Source organism: Myxocyprinus asiaticus, chromosome 37, assembly GCF_019703515.2.
Source record: "Myxocyprinus asiaticus isolate MX2 ecotype Aquarium Trade chromosome 37, UBuf_Myxa_2, whole genome shotgun sequence".
NCBI classification, from domain to species: domain Eukaryota; kingdom Metazoa; phylum Chordata; class Actinopteri; order Cypriniformes; family Catostomidae; genus Myxocyprinus; species Myxocyprinus asiaticus.
The window spans coordinates 40,567,288-40,591,334 of record NC_059380.1 but is presented as its reverse complement, the minus strand read 5'-3'; the positions used below and the strand labels follow the sequence as shown (position 1 = coordinate 40,591,334).

At 40.8% G+C, this 24,047-nt stretch overlaps 1 protein-coding gene across 1 annotated transcript; it reads left to right on the top strand.

Annotated features, from left to right (window-relative positions):
- Nucleotides 1-661: 661 nt before the first annotated feature.
- Nucleotides 662-4,314, top strand: LOC127428040 (B-cell receptor CD22-like). Its single transcript, XM_051676062.1, has 5 exons — nt 662-818; nt 2,918-3,184; nt 3,339-3,575; nt 3,706-3,795; nt 3,971-4,314. The coding sequence occupies exons 1-4, from the start codon at nt 662-664 to the stop codon at nt 3,744-3,746; spliced, it is 702 nt and encodes a 233-aa protein (XP_051532022.1). The 3' UTR covers nt 3,747-3,795; nt 3,971-4,314.
- Nucleotides 4,315-24,047: the final 19,733 nt, after the last annotated feature.

Sequence of the window (24,047 nt, the reverse complement as noted above, 5' to 3'; positions counted from 1 at the left end):
ACGATGATCAAATTTTAAACCAAATTTAATCATAATTAAGATTGGAAAATTAATATCCTTGGAAACTTTTATAATTGGAGTCAGATAAAATAAACGGGGATCATAATTCCAATTAAATAACTATTATTTGTTTTAACTTAAACTGAATGCACACGATAAGACAGAAAGCGCAGGAGACCTGCAGCCACTCCGTTGGATACCGTCCTTGGACCATTGGGTAGCTTCCCTATTCCTCATTTACCTTATTCCCCTTCCCCGTGTGTGTGTGTGTGTGTGTGTGTGTGTGTGTGTGTGTGTGTGTGTGTGCGTGCGCACACTCACAAACAGACACATGCACACACAGACACATGCGTGCTCTCTCTCTCTCTCTCACACACTCTTCTCTCTCTTTCTCTATCATACACACACACAAAATTACATTTTGCAATGCCTCCACAGAGGGAGGAAGCATGCGTCTGCGAGAATCTGTGGTATACACCTGTAAATCCCCAGGAAAAATTCAGAGTTTCTACCTCTGGCATAGGGGTGGAGCAAGCAAATAAAAAGGGAAGGACAGGACAATCTGAATCATTCTAAAACTTCTACACTGCTAGGTTTTTCTCGTGGCTGTGTTTTGGTTTTGTAAATAAGAGCTAGATTCAGTGGTTTTGAGGCATGGGATATGTGCCTCACTGACAGTGAAATTGAGGAGGATGTGTCAGAGTTAGACAATACTTCTGAAATCGATGATGTTGTGGAGGACCCAGATTATGTTGGATCCTCCTCTGATGAGAGCAATGTTCCAGAGGATGGCCCTTCTGAATCCTCACAACCACAAGGTGCCCCTGTTGCTCAGCTACCCAGACCGGGCACATTTTCCAAAAATGGAAAACTGTCATGGTCTCTCTCACCACCTGAGCAAAGGGGTAGATTTAGCAATACAAATACAATCAAAATGGTCCCAGGTCCTACCAGGTATGCAGTAAGCCATGTCACCGACATAAAGTCGGCTTTCGAGCTTTACATCTCACCTCCAATTGAAATAATTCTTTCTTGAGATGACAAATTTAGAGGGGAGGCAGGTTTATGATGACAAGTGGAAAGATGTAGATGCAATCCTCCTTCAAATCTATATTGGGCTACTGCTCCTTGTTGGAGTATACAGATCGAAAGGTGAGGCTACAAGTAGCCTTTGGAATGCAAAGACTGGTTGAGCTATTTTCCCAGTTACCATGTCTCTTGAAACTTTTCATGTCCTGTCACAAGTCATACGCTTTAACAACAGAGAGACAAGAGTTCACAGGAGGGAACATGACAAACTGGCAGCCATAAGGGATGTTTGGGATAGATGGGTTCAGCAACTGCCCCTGTTCTATAACCTTTGTCCCTATGTGACAGTCGATGAAAGACTTTGTTCCATTCAGAGGAAAATGTCCCTTTCGGCAGTACATGCCAAGCAAGCCTGCGAGATATGGTATAAAGATATGGGCAGCTTGTGACGCCAATAATAGCTATGCTTGGAAATGACAAGTCTACACAAGAAAACCTCCTGGAGTTGCATCAGAAAAAAAAAAAAAAACAGGCTATGAGAGTTGAGTTGGCTGTCACTGATGGGCTCTCTGGCCATAATGTGACAATTTTTTTACTTCATATGCACTAGGAGAAGAACTGCTGAAAAGAAAGCTTACAATGTTGGGCACAATAAGAAAAAAACAAGCCAGAGCTTCCAAAAGAGCTTGTTCAGACTAAAAGGAGGGGAAACAACATTGTCCAACATTGCATTCACTGACACTACTACACTTGTCTCCTATTGCCACCCTAAAAATAAAAATGTCCTCTTGATGAGCACATTGCACAGAGATACATCTTTGAGCACCAGAGATGACAAAAAACCAAACATGTTGTTAGATTACAATAACACAAAAGGAGGGGTAGACAACCTGGACAAAGTGGTTGCCACATACAGCTGTCAACGAAAGGCTTCTTGTTAAACAAACTGGAGAGGGCAAATATGAGTATGAAAAGGACGCCATATGGGCTTGTGTAACTAGTGATCTAAAAACCTCTAATTGTCTATGTATAGTGTAAGGAGTGTGGGCATGTTTCTAATCAAATCTATGACACATTTTGAGTTCCTGTGTATTTCTTGAGCAAGTTTCTGTGAGTTCTGCATTAGCAACAGAGATTTTACCAACTTCCAGTCAAGTTTGCTCTCACAAAACAGAATCACTTCAGTTCTTTGGTGGTAATAATAACTAGTGAAACTGCCATGTACCTTGTATGAAGAAGATATTCAATCATTGTGTTTTTTTCTCCTGTATCTCAAAGGTAAGATTTGTCTGTTTGGTTTTGTTCTTAGTATTTGCTTAACATTCAGAGACACATAACTGCTGTAGTTTTATGGGGGGAAAACTTTATACTGTTTTTGATTTCCTGAATTATGTGTTTCAGGTTTGTTTATTGAAACTAACACTGTGAATGATTCTACGGATACAATCTGTAATTTAACTGGATCAACAGTGGTCCTGAATTCCTCTTGTAAAGGGCCTAAAAGTTCTGCAAAGTATTTAGGTTCATGGACACAGATCATATAATGGAGAAACTCGATTAATTCCCAGAACGGATTCACGATACAAATTTATCAGAAATGATGCAGACCAGATCCGTTTCTTAAAAATAATGGATCTAAAAAAGAGAGACACTGGCACATATTACTACAGCTTGACTCAGAAAACTGACAAAAAATAGTGTTTTATGGAACATTACTGTTTGTCACAGGTAATTATTTGATCAATTTTACCTGATATTATCTGATTTGAAGTTGATGTTTTTAGGAAAAAGAAACATTCTCATGATTCTCAGTTGTGAAACTCCTGATATCTGTATCTAGACACACAGAGAGAATGAGAGATTTATATTCAGATAAATGTTGTTTTAGATTTTCAGGTGTATGTAGAACGTGACACAGTGACTGAAGGTCAGAACATTTCACTCACCTGTAACACCAGCCGCGCTCTAAAACTGACTGCCAACAGTCACACCTTCATCTGGTACAAGAACAAGAGACGTTTGAATCTTCAACACTCCAGTAATAAACTGAATCTGATCGCTGTCAGCAGTGAGGATACAGGCAGATACTCCTGTGCACTCAAAGACCTCGAAACATTCCCTTCTGAAGAGAAACTCATCATTGTCAAACACGGCTGTGAGTGAACATGTTTTCACCAGATACATTTCAAAGATGAATTGAACATTGTGTAACTGTAAGATATGTTAAAGAAATGTTGTTTACTTATGTAGAAAATTCAAGTAGTTAGTTATGAGTTTTGGTACTTATCTCGTATTTTTGAACATTGCAGATGCTCCCAGAAACACAACAGTATCAGTGGGATCTGTGGAGGGTGGTGTGGTGACTTTGACCTGCAGTAGTGATGCTAAACCACCACCCACTTACAGCTGGTTTAAGATCACTGATACTGTTCAGAGACAGAGCCTAGAGCACAACTTCACTGTGATTGATGGAAACGGAGGATTCTTCTATTGTGAAGCAACAAACACAATCGGATCTCAGAACAGCACCATCATACAACTGACAGGTTTGACTTGAATGTGCTTTTGTGTGTCTTTTAATGTGCATAAATCCTGTATTAGTGATTATAGTCCAATGGAAAATAATTTTCAAGAGACAACTGAATATTGTTTCTAATCTGGCTCTCATTTGTTCAGGCTCAAACTTGATGTGTGGAATAAGAGAACTGGAATCATAACACTGTCATCTCTACTGATTCTGCTATTTATTTGTGGAACTCTGTGGATGTAAGTATTTCATCATGTTTTTCTTTTCTTCTTCTGTTAAAAAAAGTGAAACAGGAAGTGATGTAAATTCAAAAGAACTGAAGAAAAGCAGCATAACACAGAGGTATAAATTAAACATGACTACTGGAGTCATTTTCAGACATGTGCACATGAAATTTAATGTGTTTTTCTACAGATTGACCCTGTGAACTCACGTCGCAGCACTGGCCGAGACCTCTGACCTGGAGGAGAGAGAAAGTTCACATCAGGATGAAGTTCAGTACTCATGTGTTCATTTCAAGCAACACGGCAAAGTTAAAAACACTCCAGCGATTTTTGCACAGGAAGCTGAGAGCCATTATGCTGCCATTAAAGTTTGAGAGCAGTGGTCTGCCACCGAGTAAATCAGAACAACAACAACATATACAGTATATACAGTATGTATGTAAACACTGCTTGTGCTGTATTATCCTGTAACATTGTATCATTGTTTTGTGCAGTCTGTATATTCATTCAATTATAATTACAATTAAAAATCATTTATACATACAGAGTTTGTTGAAGTATCAGGTTTTGACTTAAAAATGAAGTGACAATCAAATCTGAAAAAAAAATCTGCAGAATTTTCTCCCCTTTACAACGAGAATATAAGAATCTCTTTTTAAGATTCTTTTACAAAAAGAAAACAAATATGAGAGAACCAAAATATACTGATTAATGTTTGCCACAATAATCATATTTTTCCACTCTTCACCTGCTGATGTCACTGTGAGCTCTAATAATAATTTTGCATTGCAAAGTGCTGCTGATTTCTCATGTTCTCGTTGGGCTCTGTGGTGTGAGTCTGTAATCTAAGTTTCTGGGAGACTGAGACTGGCAGATTGCTTGAGTTCAGGCAAGATCATAGATTATATTAAAAACAAGCAAATCAAATCACTTTTATTGTCACTCAACCATATACACAAGTGCAACAGTGGGTGAAATTCTTGGGTGCAGTTCCAAGCAACATAGCAGTATGATGATTACAATAAATATCTGATTTACACAACACAGTTTATACATCTTGATGCACTATACAATATACAAGCATCACATTTTAACCTGTTTTGACTGGGGTTTTTGCTGATAGGAATCGTCAGAAATAGAAAGACATTGTTAGCTCATATTACTTTTGAATACAATGATATGGATGACTAAATTAGACAAAATAAAAATGAATGTCTTCATTTATGAACAATGGGGTAAATAATTTGGCTGAGTGCCTCATATGGATGGAAGAAATAAATGCAGAAGTAAAAAGAAACCTGAAAAAAAAAAAATACAGAAGTACATAAATGTAACAAATTAACAAAACAAATAAATACATGAAATCCAGAAATAAATGCATAGTGAAATGATTAAATACAAAATTAATAGAATACTATATATACATATATATATATATGCAGACTTTTCTTTTTATTTGAACATATCTCGTCCTCAATGGGATGGAGTTCCATCTCTGCCTAATAAAATGACACTACCAGTGGCGTCTCAGGCTCATTATTTCTGGTGGGGCACAAACAATCACTTAAACTAATCTGATCAATTTTTGAAACACTGACAGATAATTCCAAATGCTGTCCGTCATTTTGACAGATAAAAAAGAAACCAGGAAAACATTTTAACCTAGTGGATAAGTTTTGACGTGTGTGTGTGTGTGTGTGTGTGCTCTGTTTATTCCCTAGTGTTAAGATGCGTTAAGAGTATTAATCACCCTTCCGCTCATTAGCTCAAATGAGCTGATGCCCATAGCTTTATTTTTTTTTTTTTTTATTGTTCTCAACACAGCTCTGTGGTCAAAGAATCAGTTCACCTCTTTTGGTGATGTGTTGTCTGCTTAGCGTTTTTTTAAGGGTGATATTCACACGTTTGATCATTTATGATCTCTGTGGTCTGTCAGGGTTGTGAAATTTCTGCCTGATGTTTAGCATTTTACACACACATTTTTCATTGTCTACACAGTAGAACGGTTCCTCTGATCAGATTTAAATTGGTGCTTCTCAGCGAGAGATGATTTGGTTCATTATCACATGCCACTTTCTTTACAGCTTTGATGCACAGCAAAAAACAACCGTATAACCTCCCTCTTGGCACTGATAAATGAACCAGTGAAATTCAATCGCAAGAATTTTTCAGGGCCTGTAAGGTTGTTCGGTTGGCAGTGTCGTTACAAATACCTACCACCCTACCACCCTACCATGTATAATATATCCATGCATAAACTTTCTCCGTCTGTGGCCATGTTTGGACATTATAATATAATGCATGTTATAATGTGATTATAATACAATTATATTAAAAATAGTATAAATTAAAATAATTTTATTACTGGTCTCTGGAGGTTTTCTAGAATGAAATATTTGTCATCTCGCTGCTCTTTTGAGAATACATGCCTTTGATTTGGCCCTGTATCAAATGTAGGAGCATGTGCATTGTATGCACAGGTCAGGCTGAAATCCTTTGGACATGCTGCTGTAAACACCCAATGACTGCAGGCGCATATTTATATGGGTCAAATTTCTGCTCAAGCTGCAGAGCTTTTGCAATTACAATATGAAATTGAATGCAATTTTCTCATTTTCTTGAGTTAAGATGTCACTAGGTGTATTCTCATGCGAATCTATTTGAATATGTAAAGGGGGCTGGGCAGTGAAAGAGGTGATGCAAGGCGCAAAGTGTGTTCTTGAATTTGAAAGGCCTAATGAAGTTCTTCAATCTTTTTAAAGTTACTGAAGGTTAATGCTAATTGTGTAAAGCTACTGAGAGTTTGGTAATTGTGTAAAATTACTGGTAGTCACATGGAATTTTGTACTCAGTATGGTTTAACTGCAGCTATATGGTAAATAGCACAGTGTGCCATATCAGAGACAAACATATCCGACATAGTCACACATTCAGCTTGAAACTGATGAATAATTTCAAGAGAAACGTGATTCCAGTTATTTCAGATTTACACAAGATGAAAAGTCTAGAATGCCCGAAGCATTTACAACCTCTAACCTACGTGTTTCTTGTAACACTTACAGCAGAAACAGTCAAGTGTTTTCAGAAATAAACTGCATTAGCTTGTGTACATGCAGTATCACAAACAACTATCATCACGTGTGTTCTATGATAACAGTGTTTAGCATAGTTGCAAATTTAAAAATAGGTTGTTATTGCACTCTTTACCGATTTATAAACTAGTGACATTTCTTTTTACTATTTTTTTTCATCACATCACCCTGTTTTCCCAGCCTTGCTTTTCATATGCAAACACATCGACTTGCAATGTTTATATCTCAGTTGCTACTTTAGTTGTTTACAGTTGCTACCCGCTCATTCTTTTGAAATGTTGCGAGTTCGTTGCAACAAAGTAAATAAACAATAGCGACGGTGTTCATTGATTTTAGAATTAAAGTTCCAATTGAAATCCTCCCTTGAATACCAGAATAAAAATTTTGGATGATGTTATCTCCAGTTTAAGTTTGATCTCTTGTCGCTTGGGTGAACAAAGAGATCATTAATTTGCAGAGCAAGAGATTTTGTTCCTCGTATACTGCCGCTACCACTTCCTTGATACACGTGGTTTTGTCTAATTTCTTTAGCCCCACCGGATTTTTCCGGTCTCCGGTCCAACAGTGGGTATTCCGACTCGTTCTACAAAATGTGTCTATATGGGGTGCATCTGTGCTTTCCCGCAACACTTCTAAAAGTAAAAAGAACGGACTTACTACAGCAGCTGGAGACAGGAAAGGAGAAGTTCAAACCTCATGTCATGTGTGGAATGGAACTGAATATTGCGCTTCGAAAGACGTCACTCGCCTGGGGTTGGGAGATCACGGAGGATGGTCACCACTTTGTAAGGGGGAAGGGGAATAAGATAAAAGAGGAATAGGGAAGCCACCCAATGGTCCAAGGACGGTATCCAGTGGAGTGGCTGAAGGTCTCCTGCGCTTTCTGTCTTATCGTGCGCATTCAGTTTAAGTTATTTCGTTCCAATTAAATAACTATATTATTCGTTTTATGATCCCTGTTTATTTTATCCGACTCCAATTATAAAAGTTTCCAAGGATATATTAATGTTCTAATCTTAGTTATTATTATAAAAATTGGTTTAACATTTGATCCTATTTAACTCTATTTTATATTGTACTCATTCATTCGGATTCCTGTCGCTTAGAGAGTCTCGCGCCGGCCGTGTACGCGGATCTCACGGTCACAAATATGCCAGTATTGTTCATTAAAACAGTAATTGACTAAATACTAATTAGATGGCTGCTCACGCTTGCCCTTTTATCTAAAAGTATTTTGTTTAGTCCCCTTAGATAGTAAACACTTAACTAGAGTAACATTATTTCTAGGTCATGACCACTAAATTTACAAAGACAGACCAACAATACCTAAGTTAAAATAACTTTATATAATCATGCCATATATGTATATAGTTTCCTATGTACACATAGCTAGAAAATATTACAATAACCAGAGGTTTAGACTTCACCCTAATTAGGCACCTTTGTTGTCATAAACGGAAATTCCATATCGAGCCTGTACACTCCAAGTACACTAGAAATAATGCCAATTTGTTAGTTGGAGCTCTAACATCTCAGTCAGTGTGCCCCATGCTCCACTCAGAACTGAGCTTTAGTCCGCTACTAACCTGGTCGTAGATTTGCGGAAACAATAGTAAAGACAATAGTTTAAGAGTAAATCAGAATACAGGGTTTCTGCAGGTTTCACCAAGTCAAATTTAAGACTTTTTAAGACCTTTTTAAGACCATTATGAATGAAATTTAAGACCTATATCATGACATAAAAAATAAAAAAACGTACAAAGGAAATGCAGAGTCACAAAATTACTTGCAAAGTAAATTAATTTATTCATATTTAACATAGTACTGAAGACAGGTTAGATGCATTGTTGAACTACAGAAAAAAAACATACAAACATCTTGCCGTGAGTGTGTGTGTGTGTGTGTGTATGTGTGTGCACTACATTAATCTCAGCTCTTCTCCCTTGGTCAGAATCTCCTCCTCAATGTTCTTGAGCTCAGCTGATATCTCCTTGCTGGCCCTCCTCAGAGCGTTTGACCTGGTTATTAGCTGAGCCATCTGACTGCCAGCCTTGCCCTCAGCCTCCTCTGAAAATTTGTCTGCATCTCTGGAAAGACTTGCAGCAAATGTTTATATAGTGTTCTTCCTTTTTTTCTAGGAGTTCCTCCAAGTAATCCTCTGTCGCCTTTCTCTTTTGGCCCTGTGCAAGGGACTCTTTCTTCTTTCTCTCTGTCTCAAGGTAGAGACGGTACCTGGTCCTGGCTGAAGCCACCGAACTCAAGAGTTCTTTTGTCAGGGGGACTTTGGTAACACCCCCGTGTCGAGTGACATAATCACATACCAGCCTCTGTGCTACTAAAGTGTCCTCTTGCATGTTGCAGGTTTCGATTTCTTTATTAACAGAAAAGCCTCTCTCAACAGTGGCCTGTCCATGAGACAAAATCAGAAGCTTCTGGCAAAAAGCAAAAATCTCTGGGTACTTACTAAGGAAACTGCTCAAGAAGACGTCAAGCCTCTTTTGCATAGGTGGGAAGGAGAGGAACTCCTCACTTCTGCACTCAACAGACAGGAAGGCTTCAAATTGTTGGAGAATGACATGCCCTAAAACAAAACAAGTGAAAAAGACAAAAAAGTGAAAAATATATTGATAAATCATTACAATACATCATTACAATATATCAACAATCTGTAATGGTTATAATGAGCAGAATCACTACTGTATCTACATTTGTTTATAATGGTGGACAATGTCAAAGCCTATTTCAATACCAAGTCAGCCACTGCACACAGAACAGGTGCTTAACCACGAATATGACAAAAGTAACAGATCCCCACTCAAAAATATGATCCTGACTAGAAAAATATAAAAGTGCACACAACAAATGATAAGTCTACTGAAAAGGGGAAACTTGCAGAAGCATTGCTATTTGTTGTGTGAAATTAAACATCTTTAAAAAGGTAAAGCAAAAAAGGTCTGGCCGTAACACAGATTGTGTTAACAGCACTATTAAAATATTCAAAATATTTCTCTGTGCTGACCTCTTACTTTTGTTAAAAGCCTCTTCTACAACTATTCCTACCAGCAGAAACACCTCCTGTCAGTTGTTTGACCCGCAGAAATGTCTGAACAAGACATTTCATCTGCCTCTTGCACTTGTCTGGGTCTGTGAACATGACAGAGGGGTCCAGACACGCCATCTGCCTAACTGTTGCATATTTGAGAGGGCTCCTCTCCTGCATTTTCCTGACAATGTTTGAAAGTCCCTGCATGCAGTCTCTTCTAAACTCAAGGACTCTGAGCTCAACAATTTTCCTGCTCTGGATGTGGGAATAAAGCAGTCAATAATTTGTACAATATAATGATATTTGCTGCTGCTGAACATAATTTATAAAAAGATCTTTCTAAATTACCACACTACCTTGAGGACTGACTCAGCACCCAAGCCGATGTCAATGTCCTTTGGTTGGAGCCAGTTCTTCTTGTCAGCTACATCCAGTTTGGTTAGCTGCAGTGTGGTGATGTCCTGGAGGACCTCTCTCTTAATGAAGCGCCTCAGAAGACTCTGCCAAAAAATAATCTCAGAAGTAAATGGAAGTACCTTGTATCCACATTTATAAAAATATAAAGCCATATATATCACATCATAATTCCAATTAATAAAAGTTTAAGTAATTACTTATTCTTCATTAACAAAGTGTATACATCAATTAGGCCTAATCAGCAGTGGCAATAGTTCTGTGCTGATAATGTACAGAGCTATCCGTATAGATCACTACCTTGATCAACTCAGCCAGGTCATTGCCGAGGAAAGGCATCACTGGCTCATCTGTTTGATACCTCTTCAAAAAGGGATTGAAAAGCCTGGCAACAATCAAGGAGAAGTGTAAATTGCCAAGATGAGAGTGTCCTTCATGACTTCCTCCACTGTGTCAAATGATGCTGGGTTTGGGAGTTGTTTTCTTCTCACCGCATCCATATACTGTGTAAGTGATGGCCAAACTTCAAGAGCCCTCTCTATCACAGGCTGGTTTTCAAGCCACCGATGACCACAGAAAGATAAAGGGAAGACGGTGGACTTGGTCACAGCAGTGTAGTCTTCTCTTCTTGCTGGAACATTGTGGAATAATGTGTGCATGGCTCTCAGCAGTTTTTCCTCTTGCCACATGGAAAAGCCACTTTTGACAGCATTGTGTAACGTGTGGAGTCCATAGCTCCCCACAGCAACAAGTTGAGAACCTCCATACCTTTCTGCATGTTCTTGTTGGAAGAGTTCAAAACATTTTTAATTCACATTGGGCCCATCCATTGAAATGGACACCAGTCTCCTTAGGCCAAGGGGGTCCACACACTCCTGAGGAAAAAACAAAACTAAAAAAACCTTAACACTTCAATTCATATTCATTCAGACATATTCTGTTATTTCTAGTGTTGTTTAAAATTAACCAAGAAATGAGTAGGGACGCATTATACTGTGAATGCTGGCCCCCTTCCTTTTTCTATTAATTGTGTATATATTCCATGTCCATACATTTTTACTATGCCCCATGGAACCATGCATAGGCCTATATTATGTACAACACAATTGTCCTAATACTCAACTATCCGGCCCTTGGCAGATAGGTCATTCCATTTTAGCCATGGATCTGCTCAAGGTTTCTTCCTTCCTACTGTTATTGGTGTTATACAAATTAAGTTTAATTGAATACAACTGAATTATTTCTTGCAAAATAGCCACCTAGCACAGTTACAGCTAAGGGAGGTAGACATCATACTGTTCAACAGGGAGTAAAAACAATATGAAAATATGAAAAATGGGTAACAATCCACTTAATACAACAGAAAAGATCACTCTAATCACCCTTTTGCTAATGAAATAAAATAAATAAATAAATAATTATATATATATATATATATATATATATATATATATATATATATATATATATATATATATATATATATATATATACACACACACACAGTGACAGCTAAAATAAAACATTTACTTTCTTTCACATGTTTCATTAAGTCCTCAGCTGTTGCATGCCCCATGAACTGGGATCCCAGGTATCTTGACTGTACCTGCCCACCCTACCAAAAATGTACATGCAGGTCCAGCTGTTTCGTTTTGGTGGTGTGATTCAGACTTTCGTCGAACATCAGCACAAACGGTCCAGTCACTTTGGAAATTTGGTCTCTCTTGATAAAATCCGCTAATCCAAAGCGCGTAGTGTAGGCAGTTTTGTCTTTCCCGCACCTGAATGATTTAGTGATGTCAGAGTCCGGAAACATCGTCTGAAACAATTCCCTGATTTCCTCATTCACATTATAGGACTGGTGTTTAATCACCATGTGGAGGACCCAGAGCACCTCCGCTCTTAGTGTTGGCTCTGATCCAAAAGCGACATGGAGGTCGCTTACGGGAGTTGTGGAGCTGCTGTGTGGGTCTTGCCTAGGCAGTGTGGAGCCACCAGATACTTGGCAGAACTGGCTGATGGCTGTCGTTTGCTGAAGACCCTTCACAGCAGTTAGATGTTTCTCACTTTTTGCATGAGACTCCAGCACCCGTACACCCAACGTTCCCAGTTTAATTGCTTTCTTGCATACGAAGCAGTAGGCTTCAAATATGTTGTTAGCAACTGGCTTTAACCAAGCCCTAAATTCATTTTTTTCCGAGCCAAGTATCGCTAAACTTGCACTTCCCCATAGCTGAAGAATTAAATCCATTTTATGTCTGTGGTACAATTCGAAAGAGACTCGTGCCAATAACACAAAAGCTGATTGGCTGCAATATAAGTTGCATGTTGGTCTCATTTGTAGTTGTAATACAGCTAATTATATTTGGACTAGCGGAAGAAAGAACTACAACACCACGGAATAAAAAACTAAAAACAAAAAAACACCCATTCTAAAGCGCTGCGGGAGCATTTCAATGAGCATTAGAGGTAGCGTTACATGGACGTAGGAAAATTAAGATCTGTTTAAAATTATTTAAGACCTAGAACACAATACTTCAGCGAATTTAAGACTTTTTAAGGCCTAAAATTTAGATTTTGAAATTTTATACTTTTTTAGACTTCTTAAGACCCCGCAGAAACCCTGGAATAAACTCAAATGTAACAATTTATTTATCAGGTAAAATAATACATTCATCAATTCCAATTAGACAATAAAATGTCAAATTTAGACATTTTATCAAAACATAAGAAATAAGATTTGCATACCTGGTAGAGAAACTACACAGCAATTGTGTGGGAGATCTGAATACAGATTCCCTGGTAGATTTAAAAAACGACACACAATGTATTCTGTGTGGGTTATCTGGCTACAGAGACCCTGAGCTCCTCTGCCATCCTTAAGTACCAAACGATTCTATTGTTATTCCAGATATGTGTATTTGATGTTATTTAGGATCTGGTTTTACAACTTAGGGGGTTGCAAGCAAGTTCTTTGAAGCTTGTATTTATGTTTACAAAGAATTCCATAAGGTTCCTGTGGGAGGGACATACTGATACTTACAGAATTCTACTAAACTCTGAAACCTTACTAGTGACTTGATTTTGCTGGAAGGGACCAAATATGCATGATCAAATACCTTTTATATTACAGAACAGGATAAGTTATAACTTAGTTTTTTGGTGTCCTTAAAGTGACCTGAGGTGAGAGAGAGAACAGATGTGAGTGTGATTTGCTTTTATGGTCCCTAATCAGTGGGGTGTGTTGTCTCAGGTGGAGATGTCTTCTGTGTGAGAGTTTTATGACGTTGGTTCTCGTTGTCTGACTGTGTGTGTGTGTGTGTGTGAGAGAGAGAGAGAGAGAGAGAGAGAGAGAGAGAGTGTGTGTGTTCTGTATTGAGAAACTGCACCTTAGGTACCAAACAGATTCAAACCATATGAAAATCCTTTGCTCTCAATAACATTTATTACTGGGGTTAATATGACCCCAAACATCACGTGTGTAGGCATGTCATAGCAGACATCAGAAACATTATCATTAAGTAAAAAACACATTTCTGAAAAGATCTTATGTAATTAGGAAAATTCATGAAATATCAGGATAAAAAATAAATTTAAAAAAACCATGCATATGTTTTTTTACTACTTGAAGAGGGTCTGAGGTCATATAGAACTCAAACATAAAATATCAAAATCAGATTATGACGCCAAGATTTCAACAATATTTCCTACATTTTTTAAATCGTTCTATACTACCTTGCAATATTTACAAATGTTCAGAACAAAACTCTTAAATTCTTGTAGAAGATCTGTGTATCCAGTGGCGTCTCTATATTAGGGGCAAGTGGGACTGAGCCCCACCAGATCTGGCGCTGTTGTGCAAAATGCGTGGCATCATCATACATTTATTTAAAGAAATAATGTATTTTCTGCATCTTTAACTTGTTTTATGTCCATTATACAAGACAAATGTACATATTCTTTTGAAAAATGATATTCTTAAGGTCTGTTGCGATATAGCCATTTAATCGTTTTCATTTGATATGCATGGGGCTAGCCTGTTGTCCTTACTGTTAAATCAAGAGAGATCTGCAGAACCTCATGCGCATGTGCAATGAGCATTCAATGATGGCCTCAGGGTCATGTTCACCTTTGCCCCTTAGCTAATCAAAAGCTTTGATCATATATGTCAGGCTGTTTAAATGAGTCTCTTGAGTGCAGACCTGTGTAGTGTTCTGCAGATCTACAGGAGTCTGCAGTTGCGTGTAAGTGTGTTTATTTCATTGTTTTACTTTGTTGAAGAGTGGTATTCATTGCTAGACTTGTGCTGTTTGTTTACTGTCTTGAACCCGCGTCACTTATACAAAGTTTGGTGTGTGTGTGTGCTATATTGTTTTTGACTTGTCCCAGATTACTCACTGCTAGATTTAGCATTGATTGGCCAGTGTGTGTGTAAAACTATCGTGGTTTTTAGTGTTTATAAGGGTATTTTACCCTTACTTGTTTTAGGGTATTATTTATTGCTAAAGTGCAGCATAATTTATTTGCGGTGCACGGAAGTCGCACTTGTCACCTCGCACGACCCTTAGTTTTGGCTGACCACGTGACTAGCTTTGTTGTGTATTAAGGCGTGTCTTGCCTTTTTCATTGAACGGCTCATTGTCATCGCATATATATTTGACTCGAATGCTGACGCGGATGTGGTAGCCCTCGTGTAAAGCCCTCCCCGTGTGAAGACATACTTGTGTAAAGACCAGCGAGTCTACCTGTGCGAGTCCACCGAGCAAGGACACCGACAAGGCACCACTCACCATAGCACTTAAGTATCTTGTTATTGTATCTCTTTTCCTTCTATATACTAACATGTCTACTTCACGAATAACACATGCCTTCAAGCACATCCCTGTTATCTGTTACAGACCGTCTACACGATATCGATGCAAGACCAAATGCAACCCACACAACCTATGGCCACTTTGCACTTCAGCACCTGCTCCGCTCTCTTTCTCAGTGGGACTCTGGAACTGCCAGTCAGCTGTGAACAAAGCTGACTTCATTCCAGCCTTTGCCACGCAGTCCACCCTCAGCATCCTGGCACTGACAGAAACATGGATACGTCCAGAGGATACAGCAACACCTGCTGCTCTCTCCAACAACTTCTTTTCTCACACCCCTCGACGCACTGGTAGGGGTGGGGGAACTGGTTTGCTCATTCATAACAACTGGACTTTTTCACCACACTCTTCACTATGTAACAATACTAGTTTTGAATTCCATGCTATTACTACAATGCAACCCACAAAAATCCATGTTGTTGTCATCTATCGCCCTCCAGGTCAGCTGACAAACTTTCTTGAGGAGTTGGATGTCCTGCTGTCCTCCTTGCCGGAGGATGGTAGGCCACTTGTGGTTCTTGGTGATTTCAACATACACCAAGACAAGCCCCAGGCCACTGAATTGAATACTCTCCTGCCTCATTTGACTTGGAAAAACTACACACCACAGCAACTCACAGATCGGGCAACCAGCTGGACCTCATCTTTACATGTAACTGTACCAACTCAAATATTCTTGTTACTCATTTACATGTCTCTGCTCACTACTTTGTTCAATTCAACATGACACTCCCATCTACTATAAAACAGACTCCACCATTGGTTTCCTTTCGCTGTAACCTCTGTTCCCTCTCACCCTCTCACCTTTCCACTGCTGTCTCTACATCTCTTCCTACACAAAATACATTTACCACGCTTAATGTAAACACTGCCACAGACACACTAAGCTCTACTTTACAACCTGTCTAGACAACATCTGTCCTATCTCCACTAGGCCAGCACATGTTACACCACCCAGCCCCTGGCTGTCTGGAGATGGCAGAAATCTAAAGATCCAGCAGATCTAGGTAAATATCAGTCCCTGCTTGCAACTTTTTCAGATAATGTCAAATCTGGAAAAACCTCCTATTACCAGAACAAGATCAACAGCACCACAGACACTCGCAGCTTGTTTAGAACATTCAACACACTTCTCTGCCCTCCCCCTCCACCACCTGACACATCACTGACAGCAGATGTCTTCGCCCCATTTTTTACTAATAAGGTTGCAGCCATCAGCAATACATTCTCAGCACCACACCTTGTCAAACACCTGTCTCCTGTATGCAACTCTTCTGTCTCCATGTTCTCTCCTCTGACTGACACTGAGGTCTCTAAACTCCTCTCCAACCACCCCACCACCTGTTCCCTTGACCCCATTCCTTCCCACCTTCTCCAGGCCATTTCTCCGTCCATCCTATCTGCACTCACACACATAATTAACACATCTCTACTTACAGGCACTTTTCCCACTACATTTAAGCAAGCTCGAGTAACCCCGCTGCTGAAGAAACCTGCACTTAATCCCACACAAATAGAAGACTACAGACCAGTCTCTCTCATACCATTCATGGCAAAAACACTTGAAAGGGCAGTTTTGAATCAAATCTCTGCCTATCTCTCACAGAACAAGCTGCTGGATGACAATCAGTCAGCTTTAAAAGTGGACACTCCACCGAGACCACCCTGCTGTCTGTCACCGAGTCGCTGAGATGGGCGAAAGCTGAATCCAGATCATCAGTCCTGATTCTGCTGGACCTTTCTGCAGCCTTTGACACAGTCAACCATCAGATATTACTCTCTACCCTTTCCTCGCTGGGCATCACAGGAACTGTGCTTGACTGGTTTAATTCCTATCTCTCAGGTAGGTCCTTCAAGGTAGCCTGGAGAGGTGAGGTATCCAAGCCACATCAGCTACTTACTGGGGTACCTCAGGGATCAGTGCTTGGGCCACTTCTCTATATACACAACATCACTGGGACCCATCATTCAAGCACATGGTTTCTCTTACCACTGTTACGCTGATGACACGCAACTCTACTTGTCTTTCCAGCCCAATGACACCACAGTGACTGCTCGAATTTCTGCCTGCCTGGCGGACATCTCGGCCTGGATGAAGGAGCACCACCTGCAACTCAACCCAGCCAAGACTGAACTCCTTGTCTTTCCAGCCAACCCTGATGTTGAACACAACATCACCACGCAGCTGGGTGCAACTACAGTAATGCCTTCCAAATCGGTCAGAAATCTAGGGGTAACCATCGACAACAGACTAAATTTCACAGACCACATCTCAAAGACTGCAAGATCATGTAGATTTACACTCTACAATATCAGGAAGATAAGACCCTTCCTCTCTGAACATGCCACACAACTGCTTGTCCAGTCACTTGTCATAACTAGACTGGACTACTGTAACACTCTCATTGCAGGCCTCCCTGCATGTGCAACCAGACCCCTCCAAATGATCCAGAATGCAGCAGCACATCTGGTCTTTAATGAACCAAAGAAAGCACATGTTACACCACTCCTTGTCTCTCTCCACTGGCTACCGGTTGATGCACGTATCAAATTCAAGGTTCTGATGCTGGCATACAGAACAGTTACTGGGTCTGCTCCAGCATACCTAAAATCATTTATGCAGAGCTACACACCCACTAGAAGTCTGCGGTCGGCTAAGGAATGTCTCCTTGTTGTACCAACACAATGAGGCACCAAAACACTTTCCCGGACTTTCAGCTTCATCATACCACATTGGTGGATACGACCTTCCCAACTCCATCCGTGAAGCTGACTCACTCTCTGTCTTCAAAAAATGACTAAAAACACATCTTTTCCATGAGCACTTAACCAGTCATTAAAAAAAAAAAACAATTAAAAAAAAAAACACATTTCTGTTGCACTTTATTCTATTTTGAATACTATTATGATGCTAGTGATACTTTGTAATACAGCACTTTTCATACCACTGTCTCCTAAGATGATTCGCTTATGTTTTCCTCTCTTGTAAGTTGCTTTGGATAAAAGCGTCTGCCAAATGAATAAATGTAAATGTGTAGTGACCTTCAATGGTAAATTTACAAGCTAATTTTATTGTAATATGTTTCTGGTTGGATTAGTAGAAGCACACCGCTCATCATTTCAATAAATTGTATGCCATTGCTTTGAGGTGCTGTGATGCATTGGTTTTTATTAGATTAATAAAAACAAACAGACTCTCAATATTGACCAGTTAGTCTTGTATATGTTGTTAATGCAAGATGCCCGGGGTAAAGGTGAAGTTGGGGAGGTGGAAGGATGCTGGAAACAGCGAGACCAAGAGGGGCAAGCAGCTGCTTATATACTCTGGCTGTTAATTGAAAGGTTAGATGGGCTCGCTCCTCCTGAACTTACATTTAATAACTTCATTTCACGAGTTAGTTTGCCCATATAATCTTTAAGCTATTAAGGTTACATTTATTTGGCTTGCTGTCCACGGTGGAGGGGCTTGAGGAAGCAGCTTCAACTCAAGCTCTAAATTTATCCCCCAAAAAATGCTTTATAGATGATTGTTTAAACAAAGAATATTTATACAGCTATATGGGGCTGTACCATTGATATATTGCATCTAATCAGCCAGCTTGTGGAGGCAGCACCACGCAAGGGCCTGCTGTGGGTGGAAGGTTTAGATTAAAGGAACTGTGTACGAGCATAAGTAGTATACCTATGGTACAACTATCAGATCAGCTGGCTTGCAGAGGTAGTCTCATTCAATGGTCTACCCAGAGACAGGGAAATATGGTGCTTGAAATGAACAGGAGGAGATGGTGACCACAGCTGTAATGCTCCTTACAGCTGCTGTGAAGCGAAGACAAAGGGCTTCAGCAGAAGCATGGTAAAACACTGCTGCGGCAGTAGAGTAAAGTGGGCCTCCTGCAGGAGCAGAGTTAAGGCAATGCTGTGGCAGTGGAGTAGATGAGATGGACTAGTTAAAAAGGGGGTGCTCCTGTGGGAGTGGAGTTTAAAGTACTGCTGTGGCAGTGGATTAAATATTTGGGGGCATAGTGAAGGAGCTCCTGTGGCAGCGCTGCTGTGTTTCCATTGCTGTAGATGCACTTCTATAAAAGTAGTGAACTTTGAAAAGTTAAAAAAAATGTAAATTGAAAGCACCTGTGGAGAAAATAGAAATAACTCAGTGTACACACCTGCAAGGGAAGCAAAAGTTTAAGAAAATATAACCATTACATTTATACAAACCTGCAAGGGAGCCAAAAGGTTAGTTAAGAAAATCATGACAATTAAATATGTACGCGCCTGTAGGGGAAGCAAATAGTTAGTTTGTAAAACGTGTTAATTACATTTATACACAGCTTTAAGGAAAGCAAAATGTTAGTTAAGAATACATAACTTTATGTTTGTAATGTTGGGGCACTACTTCGGCAGTATCAAAAGCGAAAGGGGTACCGCTGTGGCGGTATCGAGCATAGGCAGGAGCTGCTGCAGCAGTATCAAGCGTGGTGGGCGCTGCGGCACAGTATCAAGTGGGGCACACATGGTTTATTATGTTTACACATGCCTGTAAGGAAAGCAAAAGGTTATTCTGGAGGTTATAGCAAGCTCTATTTGATGTGTTGGGCTCATTTTAACCATGAGCGAAAGAAATGCCAATGCAAAGGCTAACGGGAAATGCTAAAAATCTCTTAAGATTACTGCACCATCACTTCATACGAATGGGAGAGCTCATACTGTGTTTCGGACGGGAGAGCCCACACAGTGAATGACATGAAATCTCACACTGCATTCTAAAGGGAGAGCCCTCCCTGCGATTCAAATGGGAGAGCCTGCGACCAATGAGCTGAGGCTCACACTGCATTCGAACGGGAGAGCCCACACTGCAATTCGAATGGGAAAGCATACCTAGCGTTCGAACTGGAGGTCCCACACTGTGATTCAAATGGGAGAACCTGTGGACAAATTGCATAGGCTCACACTATGTATGAACAGGAGAGCCCACACTGCATTCAAATGGCGGGTGGCACTGAGTAAAGAATCTAGCAGAATTGTGGTTTCGGTATAACACGCCAATGGTTGCGGTAATGTGGTAGGCTCAGTGGCATGGCCTGAAAGATTCCACAGTTGTGGAACCTGGACAGCACATTTGCGCTGCTTTGCGGTATCGTGGGAATTTGTTACATGGTCCAAAAGATGCCGCAGTTGTGGCATGCTTAAGGAGGTTTTGAGCCAATGGCAGGAGCACCACAGTTGTGCTTTCTAATGACTAAAATGTTTGCCATCTTTTGGATCCTCGGTAGGTAATGGTGAGGTCTTGGAAAAAGACACCTAGATGGAGAAAGCGAGGAAAACCTGTGAACAATCCAGTGGAAGGAATTTAAATGGGCTCTCGAAGAGACCTGCTGGAAGTAATATTGGTGAAACCCCTGCAGATGACGTTTCTGTAGAAAAAGACAAAATAGTCATATTAAGGTTAAACTTACACTAGCAAGACATTTCGCAACCCTGCTTATTTGAGGGGAAAGCATGCGGTCGACGTTTCGGGGACCTGTGTCTAGAGAGAAGATAAAATAAATATTAGTGACATTTAGAAACAATAATGTGACCAACAGCCAGGGGTTAAATTGGGGCGGAATGTTGTTCTAGCACTCTCTAATTCGGAGGAAGGACAAAACAACACCTAATAAAAAAAAACATGATTTGACCGCCCATCTTTTGCTTAGTTTTACTTGTAGCCTGAACCATATTTGCTGTCACTGTCAATTTAAGAGCCAATCATGTTTCAGCTTTGTTAGAGGGCGTCCCAGACATTGCCCGCTGGTAGTAGCGGAGAAAGCGCAGTATGAAATGCGCGTGTCAATGAATGTGAGAGGCAGAGCATGAATGCACAAACTCACAAATGTAAAAATCTGTACTCAGTTAATTTTAACCTTCCTAGCAAGGTAAGTTTACTGTCCACCTAACCAAACTTTTTATAATAAATGTGATAATCTTATGTACGATTTACGGTATTTACCCTTATAATGTCCAAGTTTGCTGGTTGGTTTTGGTCTTGGTGATTAAGTCCATTGCTGTAGCCTACGCAAGCTAGCGAATTTAATTCAGACAGTTGAACAGAACATTTTGGCAAAATGGCTCCAGACAGAGGGAAATTAATCCCACTAAATTCTATGAAGTCCTGGCTGGCAGTATGGGTGCAAGAATGGTGACCAATTAGGAAGTAGCAATTTTTGACAAGATAAAGATCCTTCAGCCAAGTTCATGGCCAACTCCTGAGTTTTATGGAGAGGAGGAAATCAGGGAGCTTTGCAATCTTTTTGGTTTAAGTTTTCCTCAGTCAAACAAGGCTACAGAGATTTCAAAGAGCACCCGGATACCCCTGTTAAGAGTGGCCTACTAAAACTGCAACAAACAGTTAAACCACTTTCAGTGGTGCCGATTGTGAAAGGGGTTATTCTGATATGAACAATGTCATTCCACCTTTACCAACTTGAGGTCTCATATAGATAGCCAGACTCTCTGGCCAGGTTGATAGTGGGGTGGGGATGCCTTGGACAGCTTGGATCTGTTGGGCCCGGACGGCCCACTGCAATCTGACCTGTGCACTGTCCCACACTTGCTCACTCTGCCTGATCCAATCATCCACCGTTGGCACCGTTGAGGGTTCACCCGACCAAGGGAACATAGGAGGTTGGAAGCCCAGCACACATTGGAAGGGACCGAGTCCAGTAGATGAGTGCGTGAGGGAGTTCTGGGCGTATTCAGCCCATGGGAGGAAGTCGATTCACCTCTGTTGTTCTCGACTGCAGTAAGACCTGAGGTATCTGCTGATTTCCTGGTTTAGTCTCTCCACATGTCCATTTGCCTGGGGATGATAACCAGACGTGAGACTGACGTTGATATCCAGCTGTTTACAAAAAGCCTGCCAGACTCTGGAAGTGAACTGTGGTCCCCGGTCAGAAACTATGTCTTCTGGCAGACCATAGATCCTGAAAACTTGGTGGAACAGAGTGTTAGCGGTTTCCATGGCAGTGGGTAGACCTTTCTTGGGGATTAGTCTGCATGATTAGAGAAACGATCAATGAGAACAAAGATGGTGGTATACCAATTGGAGTTTGGCAGGTCGGCGATGAAATCAATGGACAGGTGGGACCAGGGTCTCAGGGATAGGCAGTGGCTGTAGCAGGCTGGCTGGCAGTTCTCTGGGGGGTTTAGACTTTGCACAAACCTGACATGCTTTAACGTATGCAGTGACATCATTAATGATTGAAGGCCACCAAAATGAGTTACGTACAAGGCTTATCATTTCCTGGATGTCAGGGTGTCCAGTGCTGAGGGAGGTTTGGATCCATTGGATTGTTCTTTGGCGTAACATGCATGGTACACACTGTTTGGTTGGAGGGCATTCAGGTGGTGCAGGGTCTGTTTGTTGGACTCTTTGGATCTCTTCCATGATGTCCCAGCTTATGGGTGCGATGATAACAGAAGGTGGGAGTATAGATTCATTTTGAGGTATGTTGTGAAGGGGATCATGAAGATGGGAGAGAGCATCAGCTTTGCAGTTCTTACTGCCGGGGTGGTAGGTGACTGTGAATTGGAACTTTGTGAAGAAGAGTGACCATCGTGCTTGTCGTGGATTCAGACGTTTGCTCCCTTGATATATTCAAGGTTCTTATGGTCGGTGATTACTTGGAATGGATGGACAGAACCTTCAAGCCAGTGGCGCCACTCTTCTAGCACAGCCTTCATGGAGAGAAGTTCTTTGTTTCCAACATCAAAGTTCCTTTCAGCTGAGTTCAGTTTACGGGAAAAGAAAGCACAAGGGTAAAGTTTTCCAGGTTTACTGTGGTGTTGAGAGAGAACCACCCCCATGCCGCAGTCTGAGGCATCCACTTCCACAATGGACGGTTGGCTAGGATCTGGGTGCTTAAGAATGGGGGCAGTCGTGAAACTTGTCTTGAGGGTGAAGGCTTTTTGAGCAGAGTCACTCCATGGTAGCTTGAATGGTTTTCCTTTGAGCAAAGACATTATAGGGGCAGAGATGAGACTGTAGTTGCGGATAAACCTCCTGTAGAAGTTTGCAAAACCCAGGAAACATGGTAGCTCCTTAACAGTGTTGGGTCTGGCCCACTCCGTGACTGCCTTGATCTTGGAGTCATCCATCTCAACACCTCTATGCTGATGATATACCCCAAGAACATTGTATGGGTAACATGGAACTCACATTTCTCTGCTTTCACGTAGAGTTGGTGTTTCAGCAGGTGGGAGAGGACCAATTTAACGTCTTTGTGTTGTGCTTTCTCTTGGGAGTATACGAGTATGTCATCAATGTAGGCGATGACACATCTGTTGAGGAGGTCTCTGAAGATCTCATTGATGAATGACTGGAACACAACTGGTGCATTGGCCAGGCCATAAGGCATCACCTGGTATTCATAGTGCCCCCTAGTGGTGATAAATGCGGTTTTCCACTAGTCTCACTCTCTGATATGAATCGGGTTGTATGCACTTCTCAAAATCAGTTTTGTGTAGATGCGCGCTTCACGTAGTTGTTCTAGGGCAGATGGAACAAGAGGGAGTGGGTACCTGTACTTGACTGTTACGGTGTTCAACCCTCAGTAGTCAATGCATGGACGGAGCCCTCTGCAGCTGGTGAAGTGGTAGGACGAATGAACCCTGAAGCTAAAGCCTCCTCGACGCAAGTCTCCATGGCCATGGTTTCAGGTCTTGACAATGGATAGGCTTTGCTCCAAGGGGGTGCCATGTTGGGGAGTAATTCAACAGTGCAGTCCCAAGGATGATGAGGGGGTAATTGGGTTGCCTTGACCTTGCTGAATACCTCGGTGAATTCAGAATATTCCCTGGGGACCTGGA

Bases quoted from the DNA above. Each gene is read 5' to 3' on its own strand.
- LOC127428040 (XM_051676062.1), top strand. From the start codon at position 662: ATGTGCCTCACTGACAGTGAAATTGAGGAGGATGTGTCAGAGTTAGAC. The intron at 819-2,917 runs GTGCCCCTGTTG...ATGTTGTTTTAG, and splicing joins TGAATCCTCACAACCACAAG to ATTTTCAGGTGTATGTAGAA. The intron at 3,576-3,705 runs GTTTGACTTGAA...TCATTTGTTCAG, and splicing joins CACCATCATACAACTGACAG to GCTCAAACTTGATGTGTGGA.